This window comes from Rhopilema esculentum, chromosome 11, assembly GCF_057945365.1.
Source record: "Rhopilema esculentum isolate cy_ngs chromosome 11, ASM5794536v1, whole genome shotgun sequence".
NCBI lineage: Eukaryota > Metazoa > Cnidaria > Scyphozoa > Rhizostomeae > Rhizostomatidae > Rhopilema > Rhopilema esculentum.
This window is the reverse complement of record NC_142825.1, coordinates 6,270,739-6,284,025: the sequence shown is the minus strand read 5'-3', so window position 1 is coordinate 6,284,025 and position 13,287 is coordinate 6,270,739. Positions and strand designations below refer to the sequence as shown.

At 33.8% G+C, this 13,287-nt stretch overlaps 1 protein-coding gene across 2 annotated transcripts in view; it reads right to left on the bottom strand.

The window, feature by feature from the left end:
- LOC135693337 (E3 ubiquitin-protein ligase UBR4) overlaps positions 1-13,287 on the bottom strand; it is a 93,121-nt gene that overhangs the window by 35,630 nt on the left and 44,204 nt on the right. For both annotated transcript variants that reach the window (XM_089111565.1, XM_065211781.2), the window contains exons 69-84: positions 13,140-13,224; positions 12,546-12,670; positions 11,944-12,234; positions 11,111-11,151; positions 10,497-10,638; positions 9,392-9,473; positions 8,794-8,890; positions 8,212-8,288; positions 7,684-7,738; positions 7,502-7,568; positions 6,578-6,731; positions 6,037-6,080; positions 5,703-5,783; positions 5,377-5,413; positions 5,148-5,201; positions 1,523-1,604 (exon numbers count right to left, since the gene is read on the bottom strand). In XM_089111565.1, coding sequence (XP_088967691.1) covers positions 1,523-1,604; positions 5,148-5,201; positions 5,377-5,413; positions 5,703-5,783; positions 6,037-6,080; positions 6,578-6,731; positions 7,502-7,568; positions 7,684-7,738; positions 8,212-8,288; positions 8,794-8,890; positions 9,392-9,473; positions 10,497-10,638; positions 11,111-11,151; positions 11,944-12,234; positions 12,546-12,670; positions 13,140-13,224 — 1,514 coding nt within the window. The remainder of the gene's footprint in view (positions 1-1,522; positions 1,605-5,147; positions 5,202-5,376; positions 5,414-5,702; positions 5,784-6,036; positions 6,081-6,577; positions 6,732-7,501; positions 7,569-7,683; positions 7,739-8,211; positions 8,289-8,793; positions 8,891-9,391; positions 9,474-10,496; positions 10,639-11,110; positions 11,152-11,943; positions 12,235-12,545; positions 12,671-13,139; positions 13,225-13,287) is intronic.

Genomic DNA, 13,287 nt, shown 5'->3' with positions numbered 1-13,287 from the left:
ATAAGTAGTTCGTTATGAACAATTTTTTTAGAGATTTGAAGAAGTTCTTTTTGCTTGTATCTTATACCAGTAAGCTTTATGCCGACCCGTCAGTCACATTAATAGCAAATCGCAAAATTACGGCATTTTTTCCAAATTTAACCATTTCAATTGTTTTTCCTTTAAGTCTCCCTTTCCTATAGCAAGTTTCTATTAAAACGGGGTTCAGTGGATCTCATATTCTTGCGAATGACATGTAAGCGAAACCTATAATGAATAATAATGATAATTAATTCATTTAAGGTTGGCGTGGTACATAGCACTAGGCTAATTTATGCTAAGTTAGACGGACTAATGAAGATATAGGTAACAAACTGCTGGAGCTAGTTTTCATAGGTTGTTGAGTACAGTAACAAACGTCGTTCTCCGTGGGGAAATTAACAGACGTGTTGCTGATAAACATATTTCCCGCACGATCAAGCAATTAAGACTGTGGTTATACTGCACGATCGGGCAATTATTCCGACGCGTAGATTTAATTCTTCGGCAGAGCGTCGACGTTCTAGAAAGTATTTATATAAACTGGATAGCGGCCATTTGGGATGTATTCCTAAAATAAATTCATTTTGTTCGTAATGCATTATTCAAAACCTGTTTTTTATGGATAAAAGCCAGTAGGTTATTAATTAGAAACCAGATGAGTTTATGTCATTCATCGTTAATAGTCGATAGATACCATCAATAAACAGGAAGGCGTGCACTTTTCCACCACCAATGGCAATACCGCTTTTTTAATGGCCTCTTACTTTCGGGTTTTATCTAGCAGCAAGCTAGCTCATCACATTCATTATTGCTATTGTTATCATTGGCTGTATCATTGGTTCAGATTTCAAATGAATACACAAAAATACAAACTTTCATCGTCAGTTGTTGTGGCCAAACTTTTCGAAATAGCCCAAAATAATAGGTATTTGGTATTATAATCATCTTTGCCAAACGTTCTTTATGGGTTTCTTTTCCCTAATAAAATCGCGTGAAATGCCCCCTGATCCCCTTTGTGGAACTCTCTTGGAGCCTATATACACATAACGTAGGCTATTCAACGAGCAGATCTCCTAACTGAACAAAAGGTTCGTTGGAACTTCGTTATACGCACTACGCATCGATCAAACTGCACTTTGGTCAGAAACTTGGCAATTCACTTAATGGCGACAATTATCTAGATCACTTTTCATATTTGTCCAGTGAGTCATTCGTGCATCGCCTCATGAACAGCTAGCGTTTGACAAGCTTGCAAGTACAAAGGATGCAAAACAAATACTATCGTAATTAGGCACTAGAAAACACAATTACGGGATCGTTGTTCTAAAAACAAAAGAACACAGAAAAACAGAAATGCTCAAAATGAAAAGACATTCGAGCAAGTTCCTGGTACGTGCTAGAAAGTGGCTTTTAAATCTGATTCGTCAACCAATGACAGGAGTAGATGCTGGACAACAACAACAACCATATATCAAATAACAACAACAACCAAATCGTTAACCTTTTGAGAATGACATCCAAGCCACCAACTTCTGAAATGACAGCTGCTTGACGATATTCATGTTCTTCGTCAATGTCCTTATCTAAAAGAAAAGCACCGGGCCTACAAATGATCTAACCAAAATCTACAATATATCTGTTCGTGAAAACATCCGACCATTAATGGCATTTTATAGGCTTTTTAAATTCACATGCAAAAAGGAAAAATAAAATATTGAGCTTACAAAGGTCCGATCAGAATCTAAAATATATAGCTTAAAAATCTGTTCGTGAAAATATCCGACCATTAATGGTATTTTAAAGGCTTTTTAGATTCACATGCAAAAAGGAAAAATAAAATATTGAGCTTACAAAGGATCCGATCAGAATCTAAAATATATAGCTTAAAAATCTGTTCGTGAAAATATCCGACCATTAATGGTATTTTAAAGGCTTTTTAGATTCACATGCAAATAGGAAAAATAAAATATTGAGCTTACATAGGATCCGATCAGAATCTAAAATATATAGCTTAAAAATCTGTTCGTGAAAATATCCGACCATTAATGGTGTTTTAAAGGCTTTTTAGATTCATATGCAAGAAGGAACAATAAAATATTGAGCTTACATAGGATCCGATCAGAATCTAAAATATATAGCTTAAAAATCTGTTCGTGAAAATATCCGACCATTAATGGTATTTTAAAGGCTTTTTAGATTCACATGCAAATAGGAAAAATAAAATATTGAGCTTACATAGGATCCGATCAGAATCTAAAATATATAGCTTAAAAATCTGTTCGTGAAAATATCCGACTATTAATGGTGTTTTAAAGGCTTTTTAGATTCACATGCAAATAGGAAAAATAAAATATTGAGCTTACATAGGATCCGATCAGAATCTAAAATATATAGCTTAAAAATCTGTTCGTGAAAATATCCGACCATTAATGGTATTTTAAAGGCTTTTTAGATTCACATGCAAAAAGGAAAAATAAAATATTGAGCTTACAAAGGATCCGATCAGAATCTAAAATATATAGCTTAAAAATCTGTTCGTGAAAATATCCGACCATTAATGGTATTTTAAAGGCTTTTTAGATTCACATGCAAATAGGAAAAATAAAATATTGAGCTTACATAGGATCCGATCAGAATCTAAAATATATAGCTTAAAAATCTGTTCGTGAAAATATCCGACCATTAATGGTGTTTTAAAGGCTTTTTAGATTCATATGCAAGAAGGAACAATAAAATATTGAGCTTACATAGGATCCGATCAGAATCTAAAATATATAGCTTAAAAATCTGTTCGTGAAAATATCCGACCATTAATGGTATTTTAAAGGCTTTTTAGATTCACATGCAAATAGGAAAAATAAAATATTGAGCTTACATAGGATCCGATCAGAATCTAAAATATATAGCTTAAAAATCTGTTCGTGAAAATATCCGACTATTAATGGTGTTTTAAAGGCTTTTTAGATTCACATGCAAATAGGAAAAATAAAATATTGAGCTTACATAGGATCCGATCAGAATCTAAAATATATAGCTTAAAAATCTGTTCGTGAAAATATCCGACCATTAATGGTATTTTAAAGGCTTTTTAGATTCACATGCAAAAAGGAAAAATAAAATATTGAGCTTACAAAGGATCCGATCAGAATCTAAAATATATAGCTTAAAAATCTGTTCGTGAAAATATCCGACCATTAATGGTATTTTAAAGGCTTTTTAGATTCACATGCAAATAGGAAAAATAAAATATTGAGCTTACATAGGATCCGATCAGAATCTAAAATATATAGCTTAAAAATCTGTTCGTGAAAATATCCGACCATTAATGGTGTTTTAAAGGCTTTTTAGATTCATATGCAAGAAGGAACAATAAAATATTGAGCTTACATAGGATCCGATCAGAATCTAAAATATATAGCTTAAAAATCTGTTCGTGAAAATATCCGACCATTAATGGTATTTTAAAGGCTTTTTAGATTCACATGCAAATAGGAAAAATAAAATATTGAGCTTACATAGGATCCGATCAGAATCTAAAATATATAGCTTAAAAATCTGTTCGTGAAAATATCCGACTATTAATGGTGTTTTAAAGGCTTTTTAGATTCACATGCAAATAGGAAAAATAAAATATTGAGCTTACATAGGATCCGATCAGAATCTAAAATATATAGCTTAAAAATCTGTTCGTGAAAATATCCGACCATTAATGGTATTTTAAAGGCTTTTTAGATTCACATGCAAAAAGGAAAAATAAAATATTGAGCTTACAAAGGATCCGATCAGAATCTAAAATATATAGCTTGAAAATCTGTTCGTGAAAATATCCGACCATTAATGGTATTTTAAAGGCTTTTTAGATTCACATGCAAATAGGAAAAATAAAATATTGAGCTTACATAGGATCCGATCAGAATCTAAAATATATAGCTTAAAAATCTGTTCGTGAAAACATCCAACCATTAATGGTATTTTAAAGGCTTTTTAGATTCACATGCAAATAGGAAAAATAAAATATTGAGCTTACATAGCATCCAATCAGAATCTAAAATATATAGCTTAAAAATCTGTTCGTGAAAATATCCGACCATTAATGGTATTTTAAAGGCTTTTTAGATTTTCATGCAAATAGGAAAAATAAAATATTGGGCTTACATAGGATCCGATCAGAATCTAAAATATATAGCTTAAAAATCTGTTCGTGAAAATATCCGACTATTAATGGTGTTTTAAAGGCTTTTTAGATTCACATGCAAATAGGAAAAATAAAATATTGAGCTTACATAGGATCCGATCAGAATCTAAAATATATAGCTTAAAAATCTGTTCGTGAAAATATCCGACCATTAATGGTATTTTAAAGGCTTTTTAGATTCACATGCAAAAAGGAAAAATAAAATATTGAGCTTACAAAGGATCCGATCAGAATCTAAAATATATAGCTTGAAAATCTGTTCGTGAAAATATCCGACCATTAATGGTATTTTAAAGGCTTTTTAGATTCACATGCAAATAGGAAAAATAAAATATTGAGCTTACATAGGATCCGATCAGAATCTAAAATATATAGCTTAAAAATCTGTTCGTGAAAACATCCAACCATTAATGGTATTTTAAAGGCTTTTTAGATTCACATGCAAATAGGAAAAATAAAATATTGAGCTTACATAGCATCCAATCAGAATCTAAAATATATAGCTTAAAAATCTGTTCGTGAAAATATCCGACCATTAATGGTATTTTAAAGGCTTTTTAGATTTTCATGCAAATAGGAAAAATAAAATATTGGGCTTACATAGGATCCGATCAGAATCTAAAATATATAGCTTAAAAATCTGTTCGTGAAAATATCCGACCATTAATGGTATTTTAAAGGCTTTTAGATTCATATGCAAAAAGGAAAAATAAAATATTGAGCTTACATAGGATCAAAAGCGAGCATGACGAATAAATAAAGTTTGAAATCTTAAACTGGTTGTTAAACAAACTAAAATAACGGCTGAGGGCCGAAGATCTTTACAATCTTGAGTAGAAATCAGATACTTTCAAATATCTCTACTTGCACCTCAAAGTAATTCCATCTATTCACTAGAGAGCAGATAAATCAGGGATGTAATAATGCTTACCCTTATCACTCTCTAAATTTTCAACCATATCTTCGGTCGCATCGCCAAGTAGACCTATCGAGGAGAGGAATCATAAAATACAACAAATTAAAACAAAGGATAAATCCATTATAAAATTATTTAAGTTATAAATCTAATCTAGAAGCTGTATATTTATAACGCAATGTTTTCTGTATCAAGACCATGTAAACAGCACTTAAGTAATCCATTTATCTTAACTACAACGTACCTCGCATTCGATAGACAATTTTCATTGCTTCTGGGCGCTACGAAAAATTCCGAATTTATTCATAACAAGAATAAAAAATCGATAGAAGATGAAAATCTTTAAAAACGGAAATTTGGCAAATATTTTTCAAAATGGAATGAAGTGGAAAATAATAACATTAAATTAAAACAATTGTTGAAGACAAAAAGAGAAAGTTTTGTTCAGTTTGAGCTTTGCGTCAACAAAAAAAGTTATATGCGAAGGAAATGAATATTTCTGTAAGCCCCATGTAGAAGTACACGCAATCATACTTTCATGAAAACGAAAGAACTAAAAAACGTTCTTACATCACCCTTTGCACACCAGATCTTCTTGTAAACATCAGAAACTGGAAGGTCCAAGCTGATAATTTTGTTGTTGACAAGGAGCTTTAAAAAATAATCACAACTGGTTCAGAAAAATGGCTTTAATTATTAATTTTTCAGATCGATAGGACAGCGCTTATAATAATAATTTTCTTCCACCACAGCACTTCTAAGTTGCTTTTATGGATAATTTATTGATATCTAATCTAAAATGGTTTACGAAAGCCTGGTTAATAGCTACTCTACATGAATAACTTCATAATAAAGCACAGAAAGCTTGTGGTATATTGAGGTTCCAATAGATACAATTACATACCTCCATCCCAGTATCATCTTCAAGCAGGGCAACCAATTCACATTCTAAAAAAAATTAACATTTTTCAACATAAGAAATGCAATATAAATTCTTTGGAATTCACAGTAGTGTTATTTAGCAAAAAATACATTTTGAATTCATTAAACATTTTAAAAGCTTTTAAAGGTAATATTTATCATGCCAATACAGTGATGGCTTCAATTTGTAAAACGGGCACAAACAAATATCACAAAAATATAGTTCAAAAATAATGTTGTCCATACTTCAAACGGGAGATATTTCACTACAGCAATTAATATCTTTCTGTTATTACTGAGGTTATTTGGTCTCTGTTTATAGCAAAAGCTATCAATTTTTTCTTCTGTGACTAGAAAAGCTTTCTTCAACTGATACTAGAGAGAGTCATTTGTTTCTTTCACTCGGAAATTTCTTTTCTTTTCTACCTGAGAAAATTAGCTATTTCTTATTCTAAAGAAACTGATGCGCTGTTAGTTTTGTGATGTGCTGTTGGTATGGATGGTTTTTCAATACCAGTTCTTACCTGTGCAGATTTTATTCTTTATATCACGCATCAGAGGACCCAAACCGGATTCTTTAGAAGAGTATGGGTTTCCGGGCATGCGCCCTTGCAGAAAGTCTTCTTGTTGCGGATCTTTTTCAATTATCAGGAAAAATTCATCCACCTCTTTTTCTTCCTGAGAAATAAAAAGAGAAGAATTGCTAATTGATAAGTAGTAGTGATCCCCGGTAATAGATAAATGTTATTCATAGTATCTAAAAATGATTAATCAAGAAATGTAAAACGTAGAAAACCATCCAATAACTTTTGAACATAAAGAAATAAGCATTGGCAATTACAAAAGATAAAGAGCTTTACAATTACAATTACATGTGTGGTCCCTCTACAACATTGAGAAGATATGGAGGGGCAGAGTTAAGCAAACAAAACTGCAGGGGTGGACAAGTGCAGTAAAAAGGTTGTCTCCCTGTGGTCTCTATGGTCTCCCGCATATGACCTGTGGTCTTCCGAAAGGGAACTCTGACGACAGGAATGGACATTTTCAGAAAAATTCGGTCGCCCAGAGGGAACCCTGTATAACAATAAGCAGTCTCCCCAAGATAAAAACTGGTCGTCCCGGTTGTGCAGGAGACCAAATTGTTCATCCCAGAGTTGAACTTGACCGAATAGGGTGTAGACTTAACCTCTTGGAAGCAAAATTGCGCAGAATGTGGGAATCTTAAAAGTATTGCAAAAAGAAAACGGAATTTCAAAATGCTTCGGATGGAAGGGGGAGGAGGAGGGTGTTGGACACTTGTGACTACTTTGTATCCCAATGAGCACAACGACTGCTCCTAGCACTTCGTATTTCTTGGTATCATTTCATGTAAGCAAGGACACAATTCTTTGAGAAAACCAAGATAACTTTAGATCGTTAGCTCCCAATGAGAAACTATGGCTGCTTACCTTGTGAATTATGTTACATAGCCGCTCAAAAATGAACACTGGGGTCCTTATGTCACTGACAGGATACCTGCAACAAACAAATGGTGATGAGGACTTTAACACTACTCTTTTCTTTTTCACTACTTCGCAATAACGGTTGGATGAATTCCCAAAAAACGCATGACGCAACTGTAGATACTTACTCTTTTAATGCAGAAATACAGACCGCCATGAATGCACGCTCTTCGGCTTCTGTTCCTATGATACAAATGACAAAGAATTTTCGTAAAAGTGGCAAGTTGCAAATCGTAAGCGTAAAAGCGTAAAATCGTGAAATTGGCAAAAAAAAATCTGAAAAATAAGCAAAGTGTCATAGAAAAATGCAATCTATCAATCAGCAAATTGAAGCTTGCGAGATGCCCGTTGCTAACAACACTTGCGAGAGGAATCAGAAGAGCTCAATTACACAAAGAATTTGTCAGTGGCAACATGTTCTTCAACTAGCTCTGGCCTGTATTTATAAATCATGCAGCTATAATGGGCCTAAATCGCACCAAACAAATATGAACATCATCTAACACAAAAAAATATTAAACTCACGTAAGTAAAACTGCGATAAAAATAGCAAAAATAGTTGTAAACCTATAAACATTGCTTTAGACATAGTATGGGTGTCTTTTCATGTCAAGAGATATCTTTTAGGCAAACATTTTAATGTTACAAAAACTAACCAGTTGTGAGCTCCTCCAAAAGGGCTAGCAAGATGTCTTGCGCATCGTCTATAAGCTTTGTTCGTTGGACAACGAGGCTAATTGAAAATTAAATATTGCTAAAAAAGCTTAGACAGCAACTATTGCAAAAACATTTTTAACATAAAAACTTAAGAGGGTTTTTCATGCTTCGACTGGCAGTCCTTATTGACAATTTAAGCTTTTTTCACACTAGTCATACAATGGACTGGAAAAATAATTGCAAGAATATATTAAAAGAGTTCGAAAATATACAATTGCGAAGATAAAAAGAAATATGCCCATATAGGTTCCCGAGAACAAATCTAGCCTCTTTGTAATAAACTATTGTCATTGGGGTGCTATCCTATAAATTATCAAACATTATCTTACATAAACTATGTTGTTAATTATTGTTGTTTGATATCTCCTCTCTATCAAGAGATCAAAAGATTGCTTTATCTCCTCTACTATTAGGGTTACTAATTGCAGAAAAACTTAAATGTATTGCTAAAATATTTCTTTCAAGTCTACGCTTCAATAAAGTATCATGCTAACAATGTAGGTATATAGAAATTGTCATACCGTCTGAGAGACAAATAGCACTGCAAAACGTGTCCAACAAATTTGGACTTGTAGGTTGTCTTGACAACGTCATCTTCAAACAGCATTTTCAATATATCTGAGCATTGCAAAATAAAACCGAAAAGACATTGAGAGAACACCGTGAGAAATTTAAACAGAGTGAAATAAAATTGAATGTAAGCTAAGGCAAAAGAACTTGCTCATGGACAACAAACAGTTTGATGGAGAAATTATGATAGCCGGAATGAACAGCAAAGTAAACCAGGCAAGGCGCTCACAACCGAGGTGGTATTGCTGTTTTTTCCAAAAGAATAAGGAGAATGTAGTAAAAAAGACGTAGAAAATGAACATTGAGGGCAAGAGACCAGCTGGATGGAAATCGTTAAAACACTGGGTTGAGAATGTGCGATAAGACATGGGAGATGCAAGGTTGGGAGAGGAGAAGGCAGAGGATCGCGCACTATAGGGAAACCAGATACGGATGCTCCGACCCGACAGCAAAGGTGGAAATAGAGGACAAAGATGTTGACATAAAGTTTTGAAAAATATTCATCAACAAAAACTACAAAAAAGGTTAATTTTGTCATGATTTCATTACCTGCAAGAGCATGGAGTGCAAATCCTTGGGATAAATCAAAACCAACAGTTTTGTTCTCGAGTGAGTTCAAGTAATCAACTTCCTAAAAAAACCATTTAAGAACGATTAACCATTAACATTATGTATAGATACCTTGAGTGTAAAGGTCTATATTAATTGTTATGTTACATAAACAACTATTCTACATAGAGGTAACTTATTTCTCATCAAGCACAAATTCCAATGAGTAGGATATACAGCCAAAATTAATAGATTGACTAATTCTAGAAATACTCGAACTAGCTTGGAATGAAACATTTTTTTGTCTTAAAACAGAAAGTTCAAACCAAAAGTTATGGAAATATAAATGCAGGTTGAAAGACTAAGAAACGTTATTTTCATTCGTTCGAATACTCAGATCCCAATATCAAAAACAAATTCTAATAGCTTGGCTTTCGCATTAATATAATTCTAAACCCTGTGGAAGAATTCAGAAGGTGATAAGACGTTAATTAAAAATATATCTTGACTTAGACAAGTATCTCAACAACAGTGACGTTGAGAGGGGGGCAAGGGGGGCAAATTGCCATAGGGCTTCGATGTCTAGGAGGCCTCATAAAGTAATGAATTCCGTTTTAAAATGGAATTAATGAAAAGTAACAAAGTTGTGCCTGAAAATAGTAAAACATTTTAAATGAATGAATGATTTTAAGCTAGGGCCTCCAAAAACTCTCAGCACCCCTGCTCAACAAACATCTTTTATCGACCATATAGATCTTATGACAAACAAATTAATATACCCAACACACGACTTACCAAGGCCTTTGTCAACACATCAGTTAACCTAGGGGCAACTGCCTCTCAAGCCCCCTGCCTAATGAATTTGTCTTGATAATAAACCTAAAGAAAGTCTCATTTTATAAGATGGCAGACTCTGGCTGAAATCCCATAGCAAAGGGGTTGCGACTTACTGTTCTGTGTGGAAATGAACTTAGGCTAATGTAATTGATAACAGCAAGGTGACTGAACCCACATGATTGAAAAAGAAATATGAAGAAAATCTGACCCTAAATCAAGATCTGACCCTAAATCAAGATCTGACACTAAATCGAGCTGTGAGGCCTACCTTGATAATAAGCAAAGTGACTCTTTCCAAAAGTCCACACTCGACTAGGTATCTCTTCCAGTCAGATGACTTGATTAGGTTTTTGAACAGACTAAAGAAGTCACTAGCATTTTCACCAGCAGCGTGGAGATCTTCCAAGAACCTAAGCATAATATCAAAACGTTACCAGCAACTTAAAATAATTTATGCTAAAAATGAGAGACAAAGTCAAGAGTGGAACTCAAAAGTAAGCTAAAATAGTGAGACGGTAGCAAAACATTACCAGCAACTTAAAAAACTATATGCTAAAAATGAGAGACAAAGTCAAGAGTAGAACTCAAAAGTAAGCTAAAATAGCGAAACGGTAGCAAAACTTTACCAGCAACTTAAAAAACTATATGCTAGAAATGAGAGACAAAGTCAAGCGTGGAACTCAAAAGTAAGCTAAAATAGTGAGACGGTACAAAAGATCTCAGAAAAGTCTGGGGAGTAACAATATTTGTAGGGTCATTTGTTATCCAAGATTGATCATTTAGCCACTCAGTTAGTAACTGCTCTTCAATAAAGCACAGAAAAGGACTGAAAAAAACTATAAAAAACGGGACGTGAAAAGTGCAAACCAGGATAATACATACTTTGTAAAGATGTGGAGCAATTTCTTTTTCTTGCTTTCAACCTGAAAAAAATAAAATTTATTGGACACTGGTCTAGTTACATTTCATTCACTTTTGACTAAAATTTGCAGAAAAATCTTTTAGCAAAAAGTCTAACATTTTCACAATCATATGAGTCGATGCTTTTGAAGAAGTGAAACTGGTCTACATGTTAGCGTGGGGTAACACGAATAGAATCGAAAAAAGGAATCCAATTGTATATTTCAGTATCAAAGTATTTGAGAGTACTCCTAAAGTTGAACAAAGAAGCTTTTTGGCTTGGATATCCTTTTAAGGTCCTATTGCGACTTGTTGAATGAAAAATAGAAAACCTCAGCAAGAGGAACTAAAAATCTCACAGAAAATGTCGTCAAGAAAGATCAACCTAGTGGCTAAAGCTAAGTAGAAAACGTAAGAGAAACAAAGCTATAATGATTTATTGAAAAAAATCAGTGAAAGCTTCCGTCAATATCATAATACAATAAATAAGCTCAAAGTATATCCTTTACATGCAAATTGATTTACGCTACCAGATAACATATATTTAAGGGCCTTTGGCTCAGTGGAATGAGCGGGGGTTTTTGAAGCAGCAAACTGGAGTTCGATTCCGACCAGGAGTGGTTCGATACAATTGGGCAGCACCCTTGTGGAAAGAATTTTCCTCCTGTCAGCATTTGCCGTATGATTATATACATATATTCATATGTACAAATTCCAGCACTACATATCTGGTACATTTGGCAAACTTCTCAAGGTGATTCCTGTATAGATAAAGTCAAAGAATTGATTACTTTTAGGGACTGAGGGGTAATTACCTGGCAAAGGTTCTCAAGAATCCCACAAACTGTTTCTCGAATGGCTCTGGATGACGGTGCAAAGAGCAGAAGACGCAACCATGCTTCGCCAGTTATGCCTATCTCCTTATCAGGCTTTCTCTGAACCCTTAACTTCCGCAACCAGATTCCACCATACTTTTCAGCCAAATACTCGTCTCTTGATGGAACTGGGTTTTTGGCACGCCAATAAGCCAAGGTGTGCTGTGAACTACCATTCAGCCACTTAACGGCATTCACATCACGAAGCTTAACTGCTCCGTCTTTTGTTCCCTAAAAAATTGAAATAAAGAAACTGAAAAAATATACCACAAAAGGAAAAAAATAAAAAGTCTCCAGAACAGTTATAATCATCGCTAGCAATACTTTTTTATGTGATACTGGTTATCAATAGAATTCACAGATAATTCATTCAGAAAATGTTTTTTCTAGGCCATTGGGGTTAAAAAACACTCTTTGACAAGCAAAGAAAATGATTCGCATAAGAGTGACGTATCAAGACCTAGAACAGAGAAGCAAAACATATTCTAAATAGCAAGGAAGAAGAAAATCTATTTTTCCTCTGAATAAAACAAGACATTAACCTTTTCTTCCGTATTGGTAGTTGCATCTTGAATACTCTTCGCAATAATTTTCAGACAAGGGAGGGTCACATTTTCAAGGACATCTGTGTTGCTATCACGCATTGAATCAAGAAACAAATTGAAAACTAGAAAAAAAAACAAATATCTGATAATGAAATTTCCATGAGGCTAAGATGTTAGCAATGCTAATACAAACTAGCGATTCTGTTTTTGCTTCTGTACCAATTTGGATTGCTACTTAAGGCTAAATAGTAAAAGCTACAAAAAATGAATTATTGTAAGACATCTAAAAAGGCAACCGGGAAGATTCGAGGGACCAAAAAGACACCTTTAATTTTCCAAAAGATAACATCAAGTTGCGATAAAAAGATCTACTGTAAAATCGACAACTAAATATAACTACGAATTTCTAGCTTCAAATTTCTTGAGGGACACGAGCCCTTGCCCCTTTATCCCCTCCAATTTCACCCATGATGTGATGTTCACCCAAAGAAATTCATCATGATGCCATTAGCTGCAAATCCCTTGTGATTCAAGATATAAACATTAAAATAGCATGAGAGGGATTTACGGAGAATGATAAAGGTGCAATACCACAACGCAGTCGGTCGTCCCAACAATCGTCCAATGCATTCAGTGAAAGTCCAAGGACTGACATCTGGCTCTGGAGCGAGATATCCTGAATATAAAAAAATAAAAAAATAAAAGTTATTTCTCGTTACTTATAACATATGTTATCAGA